The sequence below is a fragment of the Myxocyprinus asiaticus genome, chromosome 17, assembly GCF_019703515.2.
Source record: "Myxocyprinus asiaticus isolate MX2 ecotype Aquarium Trade chromosome 17, UBuf_Myxa_2, whole genome shotgun sequence".
Taxonomy (NCBI): Eukaryota; Metazoa; Chordata; class Actinopteri; order Cypriniformes; family Catostomidae; genus Myxocyprinus; species Myxocyprinus asiaticus.
The window spans coordinates 33,935,397-33,960,747 of NC_059360.1; the positions used below are offsets into that span (position 1 = coordinate 33,935,397).

The 25,351-nt window shown below is 42.9% G+C and overlaps 2 protein-coding genes across 2 annotated transcripts in view; both read left to right on the plus strand.

Annotated features, from left to right (window-relative positions):
• LOC127455576 (tau-tubulin kinase 1-like) overlaps positions 1-13,218 on the plus strand; it is a 48,954-nt gene extending 35,736 nt beyond the window's left edge. The window contains exons 14-15 of the mRNA XM_051723587.1: positions 9,067-10,436; positions 10,744-13,218. Coding sequence (XP_051579547.1) covers positions 9,067-10,436; positions 10,744-11,167 — 1,794 coding nt within the window. The 3' untranslated portion in view covers positions 11,168-13,218. The remainder of the gene's footprint in view (positions 1-9,066; positions 10,437-10,743) is intronic.
• A 1,847-nt stretch (positions 13,219-15,065) lies between these two features.
• LOC127455581 (solute carrier family 22 member 7-like) lies at positions 15,066-24,796 on the plus strand. Its single transcript, XM_051723596.1, has 11 exons — positions 15,066-15,152; positions 19,337-19,723; positions 19,802-19,905; positions 21,737-21,891; positions 22,138-22,306; positions 22,821-22,944; positions 23,087-23,196; positions 23,354-23,568; positions 23,900-24,008; positions 24,112-24,318; positions 24,411-24,796. Exons 2-11 carry the CDS (start codon positions 19,343-19,345, stop codon positions 24,490-24,492), a joined length of 1,656 nt encoding a protein of 551 aa, XP_051579556.1. The 5' UTR covers positions 15,066-15,152; positions 19,337-19,342; the 3' UTR covers positions 24,493-24,796.
• The last annotated feature ends 555 nt before the right edge of the window (positions 24,797-25,351 follow it).

The following is a 25,351-nucleotide window of genomic DNA, read 5'->3' on the forward strand; positions in this document are numbered from 1 at the left end:
TCATATTACCATTTTTTTCATGCGAACCGTGCTCTGTTTTGGACTAAACTGCCAGTGTAAAAGCCCCCTTACTTATAGTTGTCTCGGCATATTAAGCTGGGATACGAAACCCACTTCACCTTTAACTCAACAGGTCCTATTTTAAGAGCTCTAGCACTAAGCGCAGTGCTATGCCATAAGTCATAACTGCAAAGTCTATGGGCATGGCCAGGAAGTTTTGAGATTTTCGTGCAAGCACGCGCTAAGTCTAGGCGCAAGTGCTTTTGGCCAAATTGCACATGCAAAGCGCTAATGGGCTGGGTCAAGTGCAATATAAACAAAGACAGCACGATCATAAGAAGTTGGTAGTGTAAATGTACTGTCCGCAATGAATAAGAAGAACAGAAATATGGACTTGCATTCTTTTGTGCATTAACTGCATCCTTGTTGAATGTCAGGCATATTTCTACAACAGTGACACGCTCCTTTTATGCGCATGGAAAATGTGGTTCTCGTCAGGATTTGGATTTACGCTCCATTACATTAAAGAGAATGTAAGTATTATTGATAATTTTCATCTACTGACAGACAAATCATGGCTAGTATTAACAGTGATTGTATCAGAATGCAGTTCACTTCTACTGCTCGATTTTGACTTAAAAACTATTTAATTTATTTATTGAAACACAAAAAAATTCTAAATTCAAGTTACACTTAAAACGAAATGAAAATATAATCAAAATAACAAAGTGGTCAAAAAAATCATACCAAATCCAAACATTTTACTCTCTCCAACTTCTTCCACTGACCCCTTTTGCAGACTTAAAAATCACTCTAGGACAACAGGAGGGAAAATACCAATACAAATGAGATAATAAATACAATTGTTAATATTAACATAATAATTATAATAATTGAAAAAAAAAAAGAACATGACCTAAAGATAGATTAACACAAATCTCATAAATATTTGTTTAATAAAATGGCTACAGTAGTGATCGTCATGGACATAATTTGATGTTCCACTGTATTTTCAGAGTTTGGACATTGACTTTATACAACGATACACAAATTTCACGATACAATGCATAGCCTCATAAATGCCACAAAAGTGTCTGACATTGGCAACAAAAAGCAGAGCTCTAAGTAACTTAAACAACAGCACTACATTTATTTTGTTTGATTGTTGAAAAAATAATAATATGACTAATATAATATCACAGTTTTCATGTTATTCTTGAGAAAATAAGTTTGTCTACACTCTTGTCATTTATATTTCTATAGCACTTTCACAATATACATAGTTTCAAAGCAGCGTTCTAGAAAATCATGCCTTGCTGTCTGAAAGCCCCCTGTAAACAAGCTGAAGTGACTGTAGCAAGGAAAAAAACTCCTTTCCCTATCTGTCACTCACTCGACGTTGGTGTCGATGTAGTGACACTAGAGGACACTAGGGTTCACTCTTGGGAGCCCGAGACACCTCTGGTCTTTGATAAAAGGCCAATGAAAATTGGCGAGTGGTATTTGCATGCCACTCCCCCGAACATACGGGTATAAAAGGAGCTGGTATGCAACCACTCATTCAGATTTTCTCTTCGGAGCCGAACGGTCTTGCTCATTGAGCTGAATACTACTGTTCATTCACCTGCTGGATCTGACGGCGCATTTCAGCGGCTTCTCCCTCCTCTGCACTGGTGCACTGCAGAGAATGCCCCTGGGCGCTTCGGCAGAAAAACTAGAGAGTATATTTTCTGAAAGAGCATTTTTCCCCTCTAAAAGAGTATATATTTCTCTAAAAGAGCGCACACACGGAACGTCTTTTTAAAGACGCGTCTTTTTAAAGATGCTTTTCCGATTGTGTGTTATTCCTGGTTGTGCTCGTTATCTCTCGCCTTCTAACGGTCACGATCACTGTCTTTCGTGTCTGGGCACTGCTCACGCGGAGACAGCGTTCGTGGATGGTCACATTCTCATTGCGAGAATGTGTCCATGGCAACGTTGCGGTTGCGGCTCGCCTTCGTAAGGAAGCGAGCCACCCCAGAGGCTCCCGCCTCGGTCCTTTTACCCACGGGTTTGAGGCCAGCGCGGCTAGCACTGGGGGCGATTTGGGGACCCCAATGGGACCGCCTCCGCCGGGTATCCCCCCGCGGACCTCCCATTCCCCAGCACACTCGTCTGCCCCGATCGGGCTTCCGGGTGAGTCCGCCGGCTCGTCTCACGGCGAGTTCGACCTCTTATTCGGAGCCCGCGAAAGTGATGAGCTCTCGAGCGCAGCATCGGAGAGCGGGCTCGTCCAGTCGGAAGCCTCGGCTGGGCTCCTCCCTTCGGGGTCGATCGCCCAGTCACAGGCTGATGCGGAGATGACGACATGCTTTCCCGGACAGCCGTGAGCGTCGGTTAGAGTGGATTTCACCGCTCTTCCCTGAACCCTCGCGGCTCTGTGATTGGTTCCTGGGCTCGCGGCGCTGCTCAAAGCCACGCCCCGCCCCGTTCCTTTCTTCCCGGAAGTGCATGAAGAGCTGACAAGGTCGCGGGAGGCACCTTTTACTGCCCGGTCCCGATCTTTTCAGCTTCCCCGCTCTCACTACCCTCGATGGTGGGGCGGCCAAGGGTTATTCGGCAATCCCCCGGTAAATAAAGGCGCTCGCGGTGCACCTATGCCCGCGTGGGTGCCCAAAGCCCCCGTCCAAGGCCTGTAGGTTTACGTTGTCTCTGACGGTCAAAGCCTACGGCGCTGCTGGACAAGCCGCCTCCGCCCTGCACGCCATGGCTCTCCTGCAAGTCCGCCAAGGCGCTAAAGGAACTGCACGAGGGTAGTTCCACCCCGGGATTGATGCAGGAACTGCGCTCGGCGACCGACCTCGCTCTCCAAGCGACGGAGGTCACGGCGCGGTCTCTCGGGCGGACGATGGCCACACTAGTGGTCCAGGAGCGCCACCTTTGGCTCAACCTGGTCGAGATGGGTGAGGCCGACAGGACACGATTCCTTGCTGCCCCCATTTTCCAGGCGGGCCTATTCGGCGACACCGTCGAGGACTTTGCCCAGCAGTTCTCGATGGTAGAGCAGTAGATGGATGCTAGCCGGCTTGTCCTGCCCCGGCATGGCTCAAGATCCCCCCATCTACTCATCGCCGAGGGCGTCCCCCTGCGGTGACTGCACCGGCTCCGCCGCAGCCCGCTCCTCTGGCCCGGCCCCGGCATGGAGCCCACCGCAGGAAGCCGACGCCACCCGTCTCACAGCCGGCACCGAAGAACCCACGGAGGTCTTCGAAGCGCCCCTGAGACGGGCGACCCAGGGACAACGAAACCCGCTGCTCTGGAGCTGGTAAGCAGATCTTCTTTTTGTTACCTTTTGCATTTAATTGCGCTGCATGCCCAAGTGGCTGCAGTACTCGAGAGCTCCGCAAGAGTGGTTTCCTTGTTCCCTGGGTCACATATTCGGTGTGTACGGCTGGCATCACGACCACCGTCCACCACTCCATTTGGCAGGTTGGTGCTCCAGCGGCGGTTTCCCGCTCTGAGCGCCCAGCTGTGGCACAAATCCGCCCCCGATGTGACAGTCTCCACGGGTCATGAGGACAGGCCTCTTCCTCCCCCGTCCCAGGCTGTTCCGGGGGTGGTCACAAGGAGCCAGGTAAGTGCTTCGATGTCCTCGGACTTAGCACGGCCACGATGTGGTGTGGCACCTCAAGCTCCGCCCCGCCGCGAGGCCCCACCCGCCGGTACATCCGATGACATTGTCCCTTTGGTCCCCCTTGCGCGGAACTCAGACGCATGGCTTGCGCTTTCCAGTCCGTCGCGAGGGCTGGTCCGGACCGTCCGACTTGGCTGCACGATTCACTTCGCTGGGCATCCGCCCAGGTCCAGCGGTGTCCACTTCACCTTGGTGAAAGATGGAAACGCTGCTACCTTGCGCGGAGATCGCTACCCTCCTACGGAAGGACGCGATAGAACCTGTCCCTCCAGCCGAGATGAAGAAGGGGTTTTACAGCCCCTACTTCATTGTACCGAAAAAAGGCGGTGGGTTGCGGCCAATCTTGGACCTGCGAGTACTGAACCGGGCCTTACACAGACTCCCGTTCAAGATGCTGACGCAAAGACGCATTCTAGCGAGCGTCCGGCATCAAGATTGGTTCGCGGCGGTAGACCCGAAGGATGCGTACTTTCACGTCTCGATCCTTCCTCGACACAGACCCTTCCTGCGGTTTGCATTCGAGGGTCAGGCGTATCGGTACAAGTCCTCCCTTTCGGCCTGTCCCTGTCTTCTCGCATCTTTACGAAGATCGCAGAGGCTGCCCTTGCCCCGTTAAGGGAGGTGGGCATTCGCATTCTCAACTATCTCGACGACTGGCTAATCCTAGCTCACTCTCGAGACGGGTTATACGCACACAGGGACCTGGTGCTCTCACACCTCAGCCGACTAGGGCTTCGGGTCAGCTGGGAAAAGAGCAAGCTCCTCCCGGTTCAGAGCATCTCTTTTCTCGGTTTGGAGTTGGACTCAGTCTCCTTGACGGCGCACCTTACGAACGAGCGCGCCCAGTCGGTGCTGGCCTGTTTGAAGGCGTTCAAACAGAAAACAGCGGTTCCACTGAAACATTTTCAGAGGCTCCTGGGGCATATGGCGTTCTCGGCGGTGGCCACCCCGCTCGGGTTGATGCATATGAGGCCGCTTCAGCACTGGCTCCAGACTCGAGTCCCGAGACGGGCATGGCGCCACGGGGCACACCGCGTGGCCATTACGTCGGTCTGTCACCGTCTTTTCAGCCCATGGACCGACCTCTCGTTTCCACGAGCAGGTGTTCCGCTAGAACTGGTCTCCAGGCGCGTCGTGGTCACGACAGACGCCTCCAAAATGGGCTGGGGCGCTGTTGGCAACGGGCACGCAGCCGCCGGCCTCTAGACGGGTCCGCAGCTGCGTTGGCACATCAACTGCCTCGAGTTACTGGCAATTCTGCTCGCCCTGCAGAGGTTCCGGCCGTTGATCCAGGGCAAGCACCTGCTAGTTCGGACAGACAGCAAGGCAGCGGTAGCATATGTCAACCGCCAAGGCGGTCTGCGCTCCCGCTGTATGTCATAACTCGCCCGCCGTCTCCTCCAACGGAGTTAGCAGCACCAAGTCACTGCAAGCCACTCACGTCCCGGGCAACCTCAACACTTCGGCGGACGCGCCGTAACAACAGGTTACCCTCAAGGGAGAGTGGAGACTCCACCTTCAGGTGGTCCAGCTGATTTGGAGTCGATTCAGTCAGGCACAGGTGCACCTGTTCGCCTCCCAAGAATCCTCCCACTGCCCGCTCTGGTACGCCCTCACCGAGGCCTTCCTCGGCATAGACGCGCTGGCACACAGCTGGTCCCCTGGCATTCGCAAATATGCGTTTTCCCCAGTGAGCCTGCTCGCACAGACCCTGTGCAAGGTCAGGGAGGACGAGGAGAAGGTCGTCCTGGTAAGCACCCTACTGGCCCGCCCAGACGTGGTGCTTGGACCTCACGCTCCTCGTGACAGCTCCCCCGGGCAAATTCCCCTGAGAAAGGCCCTTCTTTCTCAGGGAAGGGGCACCATCCGGCACCCGCGCCCAGACCTCTGGAATCTCCATGTCTGGCCCCTGGACGGGACGCGGAAGACCTAAGCTGTCTCCCACCTGCGGTGGTAGACACGTTCACTCAGGCTAGGGCTCCCTCTACGAGGCGCCTGTATGCCTTTAAGTGGTGTCTGTTCGCTAAGTGGTGTTCTTCCCATCAGGAAGACCCCCAGAGGTGCACAGTCAGATCAGTGCTTTCCTTCCTGCAAGAGAGGTTGGAAGGGAGGCTGTCCCCTTCCACCTTGAAGGTGTACGTTGCTGCCATAGCAGCACACCATGACGCAGTCGACAGTAAGTCCTTAGGGAAGCATGATCTGATCATCAGGTTCCTAAGAGGCGCCAGGAGGCTGAATCCCTCCAGGCCACGCCTTGTTCCCTCATCGGACCTCTGTAGTTTTTCAGGGTCTACAGAGAGCCCCCTTTGAGTTTTGCAGTCAGCCGGGCTTAAGGCACTCTCCTTGAAGACTGCCCTCCTGACTGCGCTCACTTCCATCAAGAGGGTAGGTGACCTGCAAGCGTTCTCTGTCAGTGAAACATGCCTGGAGTTCAGTCCGGGCTATTCTCACGTGATCCTGAGACCCCCGACCGGGCTATGTGCCCAAGGTTCCCACCACTCCTTTTAGAGACCAGGTGGTGAACCTGCAAGCGCTGCCCCAGGAGGAGGCAGACCTAGCCCTGTCGTTGCTGTGTCCGGTGCGCGCTTTACGCATCTATTTGGATCGCACCCAGAGCTTTAGAATCTCTGAGCAGCTCTTTGTCTGCTTTGGTGCACAGCGGAAAGGAAGTGCTGTCTCCAAGCAGAGGATCGCCCACTGGCTCATTGACGCCATAACTATGGCATGTCTCGCCCAAAACATGCCGCCCCCGGTAGGGCTACGAGCCCATTCTACCCGTGGTGTAGCGGCTTCTTGGGCCCTGGCCAGAGGTGCCTCTCTAACAGACATTGCAGAGCAGCGGGCTGGGCAACACCCAACACCTTTGCAAGGTTCTACAACCTCCGGGTGGAACCGGTTTGGTCCCAGGTAGTGGCACGCAACACAAGCGGATAAGCCCGGGATAGCCGGCTGGGTGTATCGCTTGCACATAGCGCCTTCCACCTCCTTTTGAGCTGAAGACGTGTGCTGTTAATTCCCAGTAGTGTTCACAAAAGTTGTTCCCTGGTTGACTTCCTCCGAGCCCTGTGGCAGTCGAGTTTTCGGAGAGACTCACTGCCGGCCCAGTACACGTGCTAACTAAGAGCCCTGTTCTGGGGTAGGTGCTCCGCATGTGGCGGTTCCCTGTAAGGCTAACCCCATGCGATCTATATCTTCCGCTAGTTCGTTTCCCTACTGGCAAACTGCGTCTTCCTTGGGCAGAGCCCCTCAGTCTCCATGTTGTAGTAACTCCTCCCCCATTGGGTAGGATCTACCTTGAAGGCTCTCCACATGGTTGGAAAGACCATGTGATGTATTCTTCCACTTAAATATCCCCCCCTCTCTTGGGGCGAGGTGTGGTCTCCGCGGTGTCCTCCCCTTGGGAGGGACACCCCCCGACTAGACCTGGCGGCCCAGTCGGATAATCCCCCTTCTTTTTTAGGGAGTGGAAAAAGAGAAGGGGAAAGAGGCCACGACTGGGTTAAGCCTGTCTCTATCTCTGGGTAGTCGACTTGTCCCCAAAAAGGGCCGTTCGACACTCATAACTGTGTTGGGGGAGGTTACGTGTCGACCTGGTGTGCTGGCTATGAGGCACACAGCAAGTCTGCCCACCACACACCGCCAGTTCACGTAACACAGTTCAGCCTTGTGGCGTTTTGTATAGGGACCCCTAGTGTCACTACATCGACACCAACGTCGAGTGAGTGACAGATAGGGAACGTCATGGTTACTGGTGTAACCTCCGTTCCCTGATGGAGGGAACGAGACGTTGGTCCCTCCTGCCACAACGCCAAACTACCCGCTGAAATGGCCGGACCTTATATCGGCTCCTCAGCGTAAAACCTGAATGAGTGGTTGCATACCAGCTCCTTTTATACCCGTATGTTCGGGGGAGTGGCATGCAAATACCACTCGCCAATTTTCATTGGCCTTTTATCAAAGACTAGAGGTGTCTCGGGCTCCCAAGAGTGACCCCTAGTGTCCTCTAGTGTCACTACATCGACACCAACGTCTCGTTCCCTCCATCAGGGAACGGAGGTTACACCAGTAACCATGACGTTCAATGTAATTTAGTGGTGGAAAAAGAAATTGAGAGGAACGTGACCTCTGGTTCTACGATATATGTACATAATCCAATATTATTTAGCTTGAACAAAAACTGATTGGCACACTTTGGTGATGTGGGCGTGGCCGAGCGACATCTGTGGAGAGCGAGGCCGAGAGATGAAGAACGGTAAGGATTGACACCTGTGGGATATTATCTCTGACAGCTGTTTGTGTTTGTATTGAGAGCTGGGAGGGATAAAAAGGCTGTTTGAACCACCGGAGGAGAGAGAGAGAGATGCACGCAGCAGAGTCTGGGGTGTGTGTTGCTGAAAAGCAAACAGTGTGTGATACTGCAAAGTATTGTGAAAATAAAGACACTTACGTGGATTGTTATCTGGCTCCTGCTTCCTCCTTCAGAGAGAGTTAGAGAAAACACATGTAATTTTTTGCCCTCTTCCCCGTTTCACTTTGCATGTAAACTTTACTGCCATTATTACTGGCTTATAATATGTGTGCAAGTGTTGTTCTCAAAACTGTTTACATTTTGTCAAGTCAAAAGCAAATAATTATAAGTCTCATGTAATTGCGGGTTTCTTACCTTGTCTTTTTTTTAATAAGCTGTTTTTTGATAGTCATGACTCATAACTTATGTGCATCTTGCTGTGCATGTCACGCTCAGTGTTGGTTGGGAGAGGCAGCTGTTAAATTGCTGTTTCTGCCTCACAAATCCACCGATTTGCGCAGTGATGTCGCCGTAAATAAAACGACATGATGTACTGCAGCACCAGGACATGACACTATTGTTTGGCAAATTCAACAAGCTGTACCGCTACAGTACAATCTACTTGCCGTTTGCCATCGAACTTCTCGCTTACTGTATGTACTGTGAGTGTGTTGTTCTATTTTCCTCTGTTGTTCAGCGCCGCCTCTCATGGGAGGACACTGTTCCGCAGCTCTCGATGTTGCGTTGCCTGGTATAAATTACACTACAATGTGTTTGTTTATGTATCGTACAATACATATGGTATTGTATAGTGAGCGGTGTATCACACGATACAATACGATACAATATTGTTTTACACCCCTAGTCTTAGCGCAATTACCTATTTCTCAGGAAAACAGGAAATTGTGCTTTGCACAGATAGAGCAAACATTCCCACCCATGGCTACTTGCACTTTGCGCTGGCACGAAAATTGGGCTTAGAATTAGCGCTCTCATAAAAATTGGAAAAGACATTGCGCACAGATGTAGCCTAGCGTGGTCACGACAATAGAGCCCAACGTCTTTTAGCATTATTCCACTGATTTTTTTTGTCTAATTTCTGCAGGAGGCCGCAGTGGCTGAATGTTTGCCATCCTGCTCACAAACACGCCTGAAGCGAGTGGACTTCATGTCTGGTGTGTTGATGTTTAACGATCTTAGAGAGGAAGGCACAAAGACGGGAGGATCAGGCAGTGATGGAAGCCCTCGCAGTAGTGAGGGAAGCCCAGAGGGTGCTGCGTCCACCTTGCTCGCCCCTGCACACCGGGATCACGACCAGGAAGAGGGCTCGCGCACCCTAGTTCTCGTCTCCACTGGCAATGGGCAGGTTTCACCTGGAGATGGACAGGGTACTCTTGCCGCATTAACTCCTCAGGGAGAGCGACCCATACCGGATGAATCAAATCCTGGTACTATCTGCTCCATCATTAAATCAGAACCCAGGCCTATCATCATGACAGCTGCAGCTGTGATCACTAGTGGTTCTTCCTCGCCGCCGTTCACCAAGGTAGAACAAACTTTCATCCACATTGCTGAGACGACGCATCTCAATGTCATGACAGCCAAACACCGTCCATCTGGTCTGGATGAGGTGGCATCTACAGAGCGTGAAGAGTCTGGTGGAGGGAAAGAGGAGGAGGAGGAACGAAAAGGGGTCAGTGAAGGAGAGGACAAAGAGAGCAATAGTGGGCAGGTTACAGTAGAAAGGGAAGATAAGAGCAGGAAAGTATGTGAAGCTGAGGAGGAAAAGGAAGGAAATGATAAGGAAAAGGAAGAAAGTGAAAGAGAGAATGACAGAGAGGCTGAAGAATCGGAGAAAGAAAAATCAAGTAAGAGTGGTAAAGAGGAAGCAGATTCTCTGTTTGTAGCCCAGTCACATAACCAGCTCAACACTACAGCTATTGTCCCTAAGGAAGCCCACTCCACGGAAACCAAAATGGAAGTCAAACCAGTCAGCGTCAAACCAGAAGTAGACCAGCTGGAACAGGAAGAGTGTCCTCCTCTGACCCCGGAACAAAAGAGAGATTCTGAAGTAAAAGATGAGAAAGTTGTAACTCCAATAAGGCGGAGCCGCATTCCCATGCTTGTGTCTGAGGAGGAAACCGGCTCGGACAAATCATCTCAGGCAAGTCAAGAGCAGTTGCAACGCACTCGTAAAAGCCGACACCACCAACTGGCCCGTCTCGTTCTGGAGCACAAACAGACACATCTTATTCGTTCTCGCTCAGCCTCTTCCCACTCCCCGTCCCCCTCGACGACAGCATCTGAGGATGAAACACACCAATCAGATGACTCCGCTAAAGGAGAGAGAGGAGCAGAAGGGCGAATTAGGAGCAGGATCCCTCGGCCAGTCACGCCCATAAGAGGGTTTTCTGACCAATCATGGAGCACGACTCTCCCGCAAACCCAGAGATCTGTCTCTTTTATTCAATACAGGTAGGTGGCGCAGCATACTAACTTACATGTTTTTCCTTTGAATCTACACTACCACTTGTGCATAAGAATGCATTTCTTTAAAAATAAATCAAGCATAACCAGTTCAGAGAGGTCATGTTAGTCATTCTTGGAATCAGCAACCCAATCATGATGTCTACCAATAAAATTCAGACATATATCAGAGTGGTTCTTTTTAAGTTTTTCTGTTCATTCGCTCAGTTGGCTTTCTGTTGCATGGTTTCATTTGCATTGATTCACATTGATTCACTCTCCCCTAATACCACTCATTATTTTCTCTCTCCAACAGGACCAACAGTTCTGTCAAAACCAGGATACAAAAGTCTGCAAGTTTGCACACAAATATCCATCAGCAACCATCCAAACCTCAGCTCCACCCCTCTAAAAAACTTCCACCCCACCCTCCTTCTTTAGGCCCCTCCCGCTCACAAGGAAGTTGGACCGCCACACCTACTGTATCTCGTACCTCAGCTTCTACTGTCCCTCGGAGTTTCACCACCTCTCGCACAGATAGCCCCTCACCCCAGCGCATCCGCCGACAACCTGCAGCCAATGAAATGCAACGACAACCACAGCAGCCAAGACCTCCATGCCCATCACAGTCCAAATCCAAACCTCAGGACCCCATCCTCAAAAAGAACAAGTTCCACTCAGGAACTGCACCCCAAAAAGGGAAGAAAGATCCACTAGAATCAAAGACTAAAATAAGATAATTACAGTTTGTGGAACAAGGACATTATTCCTCCAAATGATTGTTCTATCGTTCTTCTTGACCTTCCATTATCATAGGCATCATCATTTGCGACCTGCTAGGTTATAATAATCACTCTCAACATCATCAGTGTTGGACTGAGAACTCTCATGAACCATAGCAAACTCAACCAAACAATGTCGATGGAAATGTTCTGTTTTCAGCCAAGTGACTGCAGCAGCTTCTTCAATACCTCTGATGAGGAGAACCTCTGACATTTACACACATACGTGCACAGTGAGTGTATAAATTTGTGTGTGTGGGGAAGTTTTCATTAATGAAGTGTGTTGGACTGATGAACACACCTCATATGCCTTAAACCTGCAAAGGAAACAATTGCTGCTGTCACAAAAAAGCTTCCACAGGCTATACCCTCCTCTACACAGTGCAAAAACTACTCTCATGTCAAATATATAACTACCAATAACATCACATATGTTAAACTTCCGGTTCTATTGTAGCTTAAAAACACTTTCCGTTCATGTTCCGATCTAGTTTAAGTAAATGACTGCAGATAAATACACATACAATTAATTTAATTTAAAATAATTTCCAAAAATGTTTTGACCTATATCACAATGTCAGAATCTGGAAAAATTTAGCTTTACGGACACTTGCAGAAATTTAAGACATTTTGAAAGTCCCAGATGTACTTATTATTCAACTAGTCATTGTTTGGGACAGCCTTTTATATCAGCTTCTGCATTCAATTACTGTGTACTCAAGTTTTTATTTATCTAAAAAAATAATAATAATAATAGTCAAATGCACTTACAACTTGGCGTTTCTGTGCAGAATATGCAGTCAAAATGTGGTTAACACAAGTCTGAAATAGGCCTAAATAAATTTAACCTCTGCACAGAACAAAGATGACTACCTCTGCTGCTACAATTTGATGTCAATCGTTTAATCATATTGGCCCCTCCCACTGTCTATGATTCTTCTCTCTGATTGGGTCAATCCATCTGTGACACTTGTCTGCAAAATTTATTTGTTAACGAATCCCAGACCAGTACTGCTCAAATGGCATGTGTTTGGATTGGTTGTCTATTTCTGTTGGTCTTTTGCAGAACTGTAGATAATATAAGCAGTACTTTTGAAAACAAATTAATATTTTTGTTCGAAAACAACAAAGGTTGCAAAAAAGATTAATGGATGAAAATAGTACTACTTAATTGCATTTTCTCAGTCTAAGATGAAAATGCACCATTCGGATCTGTATGCAACTTTTACAGTTCAAAGAACGCTTGCGATAACTGAATGAAGGTCAAAGAGAACATTAAAGAGTCTCAGAAATTAGACATTTTGCACAGACACACAAAGGAGCTGCAACAATTTGAAAATAAATCAGCAGGAATCAATAACGTGTGTAAAGGCAGCATGTCTGGGATTTGCAGTGTTCAGCAATGCTCTATAGGATGTTGTTTGTAGAAAGCACTGCTACTCCTATTAAAATAAGTGTTCAAAGCATGTATTCAAAGGGATGTAGGCCAGCCATCTGATGTGAAGTTTAAATGACTAAGGTGCTATCACAGAATCTTTCTACATGCCTGCTCTAGTCATTGGTGTGTTTTTTCGTCCTGTGCTTGGATTAGAACCTGAACATCCCTGAAAACTGTCAAAAATGTAGGACGTTTCATAGACACATGCTGAGAAAAAATTTAATTTGTGCACACTAGCCAGTGTTATTTGTGAGTTCTACATACTTGTGTGCACATGAACTAAAAGGGAGTGCTTTGTTTTGGACCATTCCTACTACGGAATCACTGCATGCTGTTGTTTGGATAAAAATAACAGGAAAAAGACTATTTCTGCTCTTAATACCAACAATATAAGGTCAAGACTGAGACAGCTTTTTGGTCATATCTTTTCAGTGCGTTTCTTTGGGCCCATTGAGACAGAGAATTTGCATGAATGTGTTTCATGATCATGACTGACTAATAAAGAGCAACCTTTCTGAGTTATACAATAAAAAGTTATTACAAATATCAATGATACATTCAATAAACAGAAGATCCATCACTGTTTTTTGTTTAGTTTTTTGTCTTTCTTTCTCAGTCTGGATATTATCAGAGGCTGCCAGACAAAACTGGCACCAACAATGGGCATTTTAATGGAGTATTCTGGGTTCATAACAAATTAAGCTCAGCATTTCTGGCATAATGTAGATCACAAAAAATTTATTCGACTATTATTCGACTCTTTAAAAAAAGCAAAAATCGAGATTACAGTGAGGCACTTACAATGGAAGTGAATGGGGCCAATTTTTGGAGGGTTTGAAGACAGAAATGTAAATCTTATAATTTTATAAAAGCACTTACATACATCCTTCTTTTAAAGTCATGTATTATTTGAGTAAAGTTGTTTAAATAGTCATTTTTACAGTCTTTTTGGGGTTTGTTGACATTACATCATTATGGCAACAAAGTTTAAAAATTTATTAAAATTTTAAACAGAAACGTATGTGATTTTATCACATTAAAATCATGTTAACACACATTGTTTATTTCTTGTTTCTTTACTTTTGAAATAGTATTTTAATGTTTACGGATTTGCCCCATTTACTTCCAAGTTCCTCACTGGAACCCAGATTTTTGCTTTTTTTTTTTTTTTTTTTTTTTTTTATTAAGAAAAGGAGGGGCAAGTCAAAACTAACTTTTGTGGATATAAATATTATGCAACAGATGCTGTTGATTGAGCTAATGACACCTTTTAGGGACAATTATATACAATTGACCCAAATATGGGCCAAGTTAATATCATTTATACATTTATAAAAATGTATAAATGACAACATATAATCAATATTATTTATCCTCAATTATCTTGATGCTGATCCTGGATAATTTTCCATGTATCATCTGATTTTGGATCGATCACAGAAAAAGTAGAACACTATGTGATCACAACAGCTTAGATTTTAGTGTCCTCTAGAACAATTCAGTATAAATGTTACAATTATTTAGCATTATTCCCCTTATACTAAAGTCCATTAATAAAGAACACCAGCAGGTCATGAAAGTTCTGTGGGATGATACTTTTATATGTTATACTGTATGGCAGATCAATTTATAATTCACTGAAAACCAGCTAGAAATGTATCAACTGATTTTGGGCCAACTGGCAATATTACAAAAACTAGAACACTACATGATCACAATATTCTGATCGTACTGTCCCTTGAACTGGTTCAGGGATAAAGGGCAAAAATGATTTGTATGTGTTATCTTTTATCTAATTCCAATAAGTTAAACTGTTAGAACACTCATCCACTAAAAAGGTCATTTTAAAGTTCAAACACTAGATAGAACATTTCATTCTAGCACTGAGATTGGTACTAAAAAAAAAAATCTTGACAGATTTGGTTCTTTTTACATGATTTGGACCAATTGAGAAGTGTGTGTGTGTGTGTGGGTTGGGGGGGGGGGTGTTGAGAATACCTGTCATTGAGCATTGCAGTGATGCTACAAATTAACTGCTCGTCAACATACACCAATCTGATTGGTTTGATTGGAATTTAAGTTCTAGAGTGAAACCCCATTTTGAAATGTTCCTCTCCATTTGCTCTGGAAATTGTAGGGAAGAAAGGATTCCAAACTCTGATTTTAGTTGATGTTTTTAAATATGGCCTGACAGTATAACAGCTAGAAAGACATTATATGTTTTAGAGACAGATGGATAGAGGAGAAATGCTTTGACTAGCGAAAAGTAACTCAGCCAAAACAGCATCTATTTCTGTGACTGATAAAGAAAGAGAAGAGGAAGGATTTTTGACCCTTCTCTGCTCTATTGAGTTTTGGGGAGGGGCTTCATTTAGCCTTAATTTGTGAAGTACTGTTGGTTCATATCCTCCAACCCTCTGACTTTTAGACGCTGTGCTTGCCAAATCTCTCCACCATCACGGCACTCAATGAAGAACATCTGCACACTGGAATCTTCAAGCTAATGTGAGTGTCTTTTTCTGGTCTCTCTTTTCATTCTTGAAAATTTTACAAAAAATTTTAAAATGTATAACAGTGCTTTTGAAGAGCGAATACAAGAAGACAATCACAGATCAAATAGCTCTCTATTTTTATTAGTGTGATTGCAAAAGCTGATATATATATATATATATATATATATATATATATATATATATATATATATATATATATATATATATATATATATATATATATATATATATTTGTTATTTTTTTGTGAATTGACTGAAATAATGTTTGGACTGTGGTATAATGTTGAATTCTAATGCTCCATTCTAAAACCTTTACGTTAACAAAGCACATTAAATTAACCGAACAGACTGGAGAAAAACTTTTGTACATAAATAAAAGACAAAAAAAATGTATGGATTTGATTTAGTCTTGCTGTGTGAACTTTAATAAATTTTGTCACATCTACTGGATAAAAATGTGACAAGTCATCTTTTTAAGGACAACTTAAAGGTGCACTCAGTATCTTTTGTCTTTGTGTCATCTTGGACTTACACTGACACCTAGCGGGTTGGATGCAGCACCATTTAAAAGCAATAGTTTTCAGTTTAGAGTAGAAATTTAGTATTCAGTCAGCCATGATTGCTTTAATCAGTCAGTGAAAGTGTCAAATAACAGGGCGGTTACTGAGATTAAGAGAGTAGTATTCGGCTGGTCATGTGATTCTAACATGGCAGCCTCCATGTGCGGGCCCTCTCCATGTACAATAAAATGCCTTTTGTAAGGTCACTGAAATGACTGGAGTCTTCATTTTAATGTGAGTGGTCATGATTTCCTACATATATTGCAAAATTACAATTCATGTCTCTAGGAGTTAAACTTTTTTTAATGAGGTCTATAGGCATGGAAGGTCTATTAACATACAACACACAATGACGATGACACTTAACAATCACATATTTATGGAAAGAGATGCATAACTCAAAGGGACAACAAAAACACAACATTACCAGTGCAATACCGCAAAGAAAGACAAATATTAAGACATTAATTCACAGTTTTTACTCAGGTTACGGTGCATGCAGGGAACCTGACAAAACATGTTAATCTGACCATGATTTAATGAAATTAAGTTGTGCCAAAAATGTTTAAGAATTGTGCTACATTAGCTAATTTTCAGTTACTAAACTTGACAAGGACCAAAAAAATTTTTTTTTGACTTTTGGTTCACATGATCTCAGCCATTTATTAATTCGTTCATATTGGAATATCTCATTAAAGACAGTAAATGATTTTAAGAGAACTTCAAAGGTAAATTCTGTAAGTGATTCTTGATTTGGGTCTATGTCTACAGTTCACACCAAGGACATTAAAAAAGGACATAAATCATACAACAAGGGGATGTATCAAGAAGAAAAATTAATTGACAATTTATCCAAAATCAATTTAATAGTCAACTCAATAATATGGGGTTCCGTTTCAGGTAAGTGATGCTGCGTCAGTAGTTGACGCTATGGGAAACTCCTTCCACAAGTGACGATCCCTGAAGCCCTTTGAAATCACCCGAATCTGTTGGCAGATGGCGATTAACGCTCCACCCCTGATGCTCATGTCATTGCGAGCATATAAACTGGAGCACAGCGCCATTTCATCTGAATTTTTCTCTCAAGGTCATGACTTCATCTCTTGCTCTCTTGATGGCCGAATCTTTGCTTCGTATTTTAAACTGCACACCTTAACAGCGAGTGGATTATTTCTACCTTCTTACTTGTGCGCCAATGAACAGCGTATTCTTTTAAAACTTCCGTGTTTGATATTGTGCATTGCAATGTATTGTGCAGTGTTGGGTAAGCTACTCAAAAAATTTAGCCAGGTTTCTGAAGCAACCAATTGGCCCGGTTGCTAGGGACTTACAGGTTCCCTGTTCAAGCCACTTGATGCAGTAAGCTTGCGTGTAATCTCTCTTAAGAACAGTGTAAATGTTTATGTTTTAGTCATAGTTTTATTCTTTTGATGAAAATGCCCTTTAAAATGAGTCAATATTCATCGCCTCATATTCATTAGTTTTAGTCAGTTTTAGTCTTACGAAAATGACATTTAATTTTAGTCAACGAAAATAAAATCTTTTAGCTGACGATGATGTGCAAAATGGATAAAAAAAAAAAGTGTAAAACTGTAACAGACCAAACTTTAATAAAATATTCAAACATTTAGGGGAAAATTTTATAAACATTTTCTAATTTAAAAATGTAACAAACAACTATACATAGCCTACGATCCTTGTTGTGAAAAATAACTGATCTCCTAAAATAATAATGAATAGACTGACGTATTAGCTACTTTTTAGAAGTTAGCCTACTGTACTCTGCATTCTTTATGCTTTTGAGACTTATTAATTTTCTGTGAAAGGATATTACATTGCGTGTTGCATGTTTCTTACGGAAACAGTGTATTCACAACGCAAGTTACACAATGCAAATTACGAATATTCTAACTAGCGCGTCATTTAGTTCAAGTTCACCTGTTGATTCGCTTCACTGTGCAGATGTAGATCGATCAGCCACAACATTAAAATCACCTGCCTAATATTGTGTAGGTCCCCCTCTCTGATGCCAAAACAGTGCCAACCCGCATCTCAGATTAGCTTTCTGAGATGATATTCTTCTCACCAGAATTGTAAAGAGCGGTTAAACATCCAGTGAGGGGCAGTTCTGCAGATGGAAATGCCTTGTTGATGAGAGAGGTCGACAGAGAATGGCCAGACTGGTTCGAACTGACAAAGTCTATGGTAACTCAGATAACCGCTCTGTACAATTGTAGTGAGCAGTATAGCATCTCCGAATGCTATTCTGAGATGCGGGTTGGCGCTATTTTGGTGGCACGAGGGGATGTCGTGGCTGATCGGTGTAAGTTGTAATATTGCATATATGTTGTGTATATAGGCTACTATAGTGTTTAAAATCATGTATAAATAGGATGCGTTTGAATGAGGTATTTACCCTGTTTTGAAGCGGCTCGTTTTGCCTGTGTTCAACTCACGCAGCTCAAGCGGAGAAATCCCCAGTTATTAATGGGTTAGATGAATCTATATCTAATATCTTATATATATATAGATTCTATAGTTGTTTTCTCCTTTTCATATCTTGCACTGTTAACATCTAGCAGTATCATTTTTATCTCTTCATATTTTCGTCAATAGTATGCTTTAATAAAATCGTTTAATTATCGCCATGATGCGCCTTTCTTCGTCTCGTCTTCATTATTGTTGACGAAATAAAAAAAAACTTTTTTGTTTTTGTCAGTGATTTCGTTGACGATATTAACACTGCTGAAGACCGTGCTTTTACTTGCTGTTCATTATTCCTGCTTAGAGTTCAGACCAGACATTCACCATATACTATTCCAAACAATAAGCAATATTCCAAATAAGACTGGTCCTGTGAAGTTCAGCTGTTGTATGTCTCCACAGCTGTGTACAAGGTACAAACAGAGTTCTGTACACCCTGTGGTCTAATGCCTGCTATGAGGCTAATACAGGGTGAAGGAATGGACTTGAAAAGAGTTCATGCTGGTAATGTTTTCAGAGTTCACTGAGGTACAGTCCAACAGCACAATAACTGGATTTTAATCCAAGGCCCATTTTTAATGAAAACAGTCAATGGTGTTTTATACATGGCCTTAGCCATTTATTTAGATTAGATTATATTAGATTAAGTTGTATATATAGATGATGGTTATATAAGATGAAAGTTCCAGAACTTTTTTCCAATGTACAAATGTATCTAAGTCAATGTTAATTCAACATAATAATAATTTAAAGAAGTTTTAGTTATTTTTATTAGTCCTTGATACAAATTATTTTGTAAAATCAAAAGTTTATCATGTCACTTGAATTCCTAGTAGGTTTCAGATAGTGTTGGCCAAATAGGTTATGTTTGTGTTTATTTTAGTGTTAGGAAATTTAACTGAACAGTCAAATCTGTCCTTTTATATCTGTCTCACCTCACTGGAATGGCATTCTTTTGAAACTGCATTCTTTGGAAAGTGAAGACTTTAGGGAAAAGAAAACTGAATTTTCAGCTGAAAACTAGTGTGGACGAGGCCTAAGTGATGTAAAATATATAGCTGTATGTGAGGCACATATTGTAGGTAGGCACAGAGAAATGTTTGATTGATTGATTGATTGATTGATTTTCCAGGTCAGGATGAAATTTGAGAGTATTCTGGCAGAGACAGATGGGTTTGGGCCATATCAGATTACACTGGTCATGCTGCTGGTAATACCTCGCATCACTATCCCATGTCACTTCCTGTTAAACAACTTTATCGCTGCCATTCCATCTCACCACTGCGACATCAGCCACGTGGAAGCAAAAGGATTTTTTGGAAATCTGAGTAGGGAACAAAGACTGACTGTCAGTATTCCAGCACAGGAAGACAGGACTCCTTCTTCTTGTCACATGTTCTCCCATCCTCAGTTCCACCTGCTGTCAAACTTCTCCAGCTCCCCAGATGTTGCTGTAGTTCAGTGCCAGAATGGATGGGTGTATGACAACAGCACATTTATCAGCACTCTGGCCACAGAGGTAAAGTCTCATGACTGCCAATGCCACCTGTAGTTCCTTCATATCCCTCTTACCACTCACAGTTTTTCTCTCTGTCAGTTTGATTTAGTTTGTGAGAAAAGGGGACTGGCCAAAGCATCCGCCACCATATTTTTTGTGGGTGTCATGGCTGGATCAGTGTTCTTCGGATTGCTCTGTGACAAGTGAGACAGACAACAATCACCTCTTTTAAGAAACCTTAAGTTTTTCCAAAAAACAAATTCTGTCATTATTTACTCACCTTCATTTCAGACGCTTATGCTTTTAATTTTAAAGCTGCACTACGTAATTTTGTGCTCTCTAGCGACATCTGTGGTTGTAACTTAAAACTGCAAGCAATTTGCAGAAGAATCAATTATGTCAGTCGTGTTCTGGCACTGCTCTTCTGGCGGATGAATCTCCCAATTTGAGCTTACCTGGACATCGCCTGTGTGTGATCATGACTGGAGCCAGAGTCATAACGTGCTTTTTCATGTTGATATGTTATACGATTAAACATTTGAAACGGAAATATTACTTGCTTTGATGAAGACAAACAACACTCTTATTTACATATTTGAATTAATTTTACACTTAAATCACTTTTCTGACACTACATTCAAAGCACTTTTAAACAGAGAACAAGGGACTCTCCTCAGCCACCACCAGTATATCTTAATATGATTATATGCAACTACTTGTTGAGACTCATGCACCATGATAAAAATGGTTTCTTCCCCCATGTCGGTATTTTAATATGGTATGATACAGCTCCAATAACTCCACCCCTAAACATCCCGTAATGACAAAAACGACTGTAATTGGTCGATTAAAATGTCAGTTAGATGGCAATTCCTGTCTAAATGGGCGGTTCTTGGCCAATTGAAGCTGCTATATAGAGCCCAGACCTGTGACTACAATACAGGTCTGGGCTCTATATATATCACAGGTCTGGCTATGCGAGAAAAGGGTTAGGTTAAACCTAACAACACAGATGGAAATTCAAGGACGTACATAAATACTTTTCTTAAAAAGTGGTCTTAGAAGGGAATTTTATGACTTTGCTTCCACCCAACTGGAATGGTCCATTGATAAGAAGCAGACTGGGAGGAGTCTGCACCAGAGATGACCTTTGTTAAGATTTATGGTGCAGAAGAAGAAGAGCACTAGCCCAAAAGGCCAGGTGTATACTAGCTCAAATTGCTTTTCATTATGCATAAATCTTTAGCTTTTAATTAAAATGTTCAGTGGAGAACTTTTGTACAATTTCTTGTGTTGGGTGTAATCGGCTTACAAAGTAATTAGTTACTGTAATCTAATTACTCTTTAATCAAAAAAATAGTGTAATGCATTACAAATTAAATTCTTGTAATCAAATTAGTTACTAACTTTAAATCAAGTTAATAACATTTAAGTACATAATATGGGTTACACATTCCTATAGTAATATTATTTATGTAAAATATATTTAAAACCTACACTGATCAGCCACAGCATTAAAACCACCTGCCTAATATTGTGTAGGACCCTACACAATATTAAGCAGGTGGTTTTAATGTTGTGGCTGATCAGTGTATAATGCTCATATGTACTGTTTGTGTCTCTGTGGCAGCTGAAGAGACAACAAAACATATTCAAAACAATGTCTGTATTTTCTGTTGTTTTCAGAGCAGGAATAAAAAACTTTTCTGTGAAAACTGTTTTGGAAAGTAACTTGTAATGTGATTACTTTTCCTGCGAAGTATTCAGCAAAGTAATGTAATTACAATTTTAGAAAGGTAATTAGTAACTCATAATGGATTACTATTTTTGATTTACTTACACAACACTGTGCGTAATAGACATAGTCGCTATAAACTGTTGTTGTATGGAAAGATACCGCATGACACACGTAACAACATAAGGGTGATTAAATAATGGCATATTGTTCTTAATTTTGGGGTAAACTATTCCTGTAAGCCTTTCAGACTAAGCAGTGTAATAAATTTGTGTTTAGCTATGTGTTGTTTTTTTAAGGTATGGCCGGAGAAACATGCTGCTGATGTCCTATGTCTCATCCATAGTATTCAGTGTGGCCAGTGCCTTCTCCAGTACCTTCATTATGTTTGCTGCCTTCCGGTTCCTAACCGGATTTGCACTGACGGGTATTAGCAACATATCATTTGTGCTCAGTAAGTCTTTCCCTCCTCTAAAATAAAGCTGTTTTTATCCATCTTTTTCCTCTCTTTTGCTCTTCTGTTAATCTCACCTCAACTCCACACAGAAGCTAAGCGAACTGTCATTTTCATGGCCTTTACCTCCATAAAAGGAACACATTATGCTCATGTATTCCTTTGTCAGTGTTTGTAGAAAGTTTTTTTTTTTTTTACTTTTCATTAAGATTCTTATGTTGATTAAAGCACATATCTATTCTGCAGGTATTGAGTGGGTGGACACTAAGCATCGCACATGTATTGGGGTGTTTGGCAGTATTTCCTGGGCTGTAGGCAACATGCTGCTGGCAGGCTTTGCCTATCTGGTCACGGATTGGAGGATGCTTATTATTACAGTCACTTCTCCTCTTCTTCTTGCTGCTGCCACCTGGTGGTAGGGGAATAGCATGCATGTTTTTACAAAAAACTTTGTGAGTCTGAGACCCCTGATGAATTTCAGTCAGAGCCTGTTTGGGAGGTCATGTTTTCTCTCAGCTGGAAAGATCTAAGTCTTCTTTTTTCTCTACCGTCCTCTCACACACAACAATAATAAATACATATTCAAACAACTAAAAAAACTCCTGTGTACCACTGCTTGCCACCATGAGCACAGAAAATGTCCTTTGTCCTAAATGTCCATCCTCTCACAGTCTCTAAGAAATTATATACTTTTATTTTTTATTTTTTTGGCACATAGCCTGTTAAAATAGCTTTTAAATTTAGTTTTATTTATTTAAATAAATAAACAAAGTAGATTCACCCTTATTCTGTTTTGATGTATTTTGCTAATGTTTCTCTGATGTAACTATTCATATAATCAGTTTCCAATAATCAATTTTATGGGTTGATTATTGACTGATGTGCTGAATGTACTGTGTGGAAAGAATGATCGGTCGATATTTTTATAGGTGGATCCCTGAATCAGCACGGTGGCTCATAGCCAACGGAAAACCTGACATGGCATATAAGTATTTGCAAAAATGTGCTAACTTTAATGAGAGACGACACTTCATGTCCAGAGTCAAGCCAGAGGTATTCCGGTTCCTACCTGTCATCTTTTTTTTCTTTCTTTTTTTTGGGGGGGGGGTTGGCGCTATCATATAAATATTTACGTATACCTTAATTTTCAACCTTTGGTAAAAGAAAAAAAACATTATTTCTGTCTTTGTCTTAGACTCTATCCACTATAGTGTCTGTGGATAATCAGGGTCACAGTTACACCTACTTAGACCTATTCAAAACCCCTCACCTCAGGAGACTTGCACTCTTCACAGGCATAGTGTGGTATGTTTGTCTAAGGAACATTATTTTGTACTCCTGTAAAGTCCTTCTATTCAGTGTGTGTGGAATTAAAAAGAAACACATTGTAAAGAGCAGAGAATTTTTCATTAAAAACATGCAGTCATTAATTTGAGCCCATACTCTTCCTCCCCTCATTCAGGTATGGAGTTGCATCTACATACTATGGCATCAGCTTAAACATCACTGGCTTTGGACTTGATCTTTATCTGACACACTTCATTTATGCATCCATAGAGGTGCCCGCAAAAATCCTCACCTACTTCTGTCTCAACAAGGTTGGTCGTAGACTCTGTCAAACAGGGACACTGGTACTCACAGGATTCTGCATACTCATCAACATCATCACACCTACAGGTTTTCTATCCCCTTCTAAATAAAGTAGGCCTATAGTCTCAAGAGCACAGCTGTGTCCATGTTTTGTGACTGACATAGTCTGTCACTGTCACCCATGTAACTTTAGCTGACTCAGTAATTATATGAATTATGTTTGCCTATGGGATTATTGACCAGCGTAAAACATGAATTGAATCGATAGTGAATATTGTAGTAGTTGGCTATTCCAAACATAGCCATGGACCTAAGAGATGGTGGAACAGTACATCCCTTAAGGTAATCTGTGATAATTTCCTCTCCTGTATGATTCTCTGATCTACAGTATTTTGTGTCAATGTGTCTGTGAATTTAGAATACTGGATGTTCCGAACTGTAATCGCAGTATTGGGTAAAGGGCTTTCAGAGGCTTCATTTACAACCATTATTCTATACACCACAGAGCTCTATCCTACGGTATTGAGGTTAGTTTCTACCATCTTACCTTAATAAATAGCACAATTAGACCACTTTTCAAATCATTTTAGATTTTGAAAATGCCTCCTATTTTCTCTTTCATGGCTACAGGCAGAATGGGCTTGGATACACCAATTTCATAGCTCGACTGGGAGCATCTATTGCTCCCCTTATCATGCTTTTAGAAGAAGTATGGACACTACTCCCACAGGTGGTCTTCTGTGCAGTTGCCATCTCCTCTGGTCTCATTGCTTGGCTTCTCCCTGAAACCAACAACATAAGATTGCCAGAAACCATCGAAGATATTGAAGAGATGAGGTATAAGAACAATTGGCAGAAAATTATTTTTATTTTAAATATGAGCTTCCAGTGCCATTGTGCATGTTTCATTATTTATTTATCCTTTACAGAAAGAGATCTGTCTATATCACATCGGATGATCACAGCGGAGTCCCTCAAAAGAAGCCTAGCACTGCAGACACAACTCAATGAGACAAACACAGACACATTAGAATCAGAATGAGCTTTATTGCCAAGTATGCTTCCACATACAAGGAATTTGTCTTGGTGACAGGAGCTTCCAGTGTACAACAATACAAAAACAGCAGCAAGACATAGATAATAATGAAAAATAAAAAACAGTTTACACATACGTACAGACACACATACATACATACACACATACACATGGGTAGTGCAGTAAGTTGTCATCACTTTAGTAAGCTGTCATAGTCACAAGTGACAAGTTGGTGACAAGATGTACTTGAAAACAAATATTGCCTTATGTAAATAAACAATAAACTATTGAGTTTTGAGTATCTCTTTCCCAAGACACAGCACCCACTCACACTAGTATTAGTATCTCTGCACAATATGACAGCACCCTGGACAGCTCCACATTCACCTGGCTGTGACCTCTGTTAGTTGCTTTCACACATACAGCCTTTTCCAGAAAATTACCTGCAATTTTCAGTTTATAGGTCATGTGTGAACATGCCCCATTCGAAAATACTGGTCAATTTTGCACAAGCTATTTCCCTGAACGAAAAGTTGTAACATTACCTGAAAAGTCGTGAGTCGTAAGATGAACTGTTTGAGCACGTACTAGGTCAGGATGTGCTGATGTAAGATGGAGAGGATTCAGTTACTCTGGAGTAAAACATATAGTGAAATTATTCCATTAAGTCAGAGGATATAGGAAAGAGAGAGAGAGAGAGAGAGAGAGAGAGAGAAACCTATGTAAAATATTGGTAAATGCAAGGCAGCACAGGGTGCCAAACCTTTACAATAACTTGAAAAAAACAGTTTTAGACCATTAAGTGAATTAAAGGTGCTCTCAGAAATTTTCTGA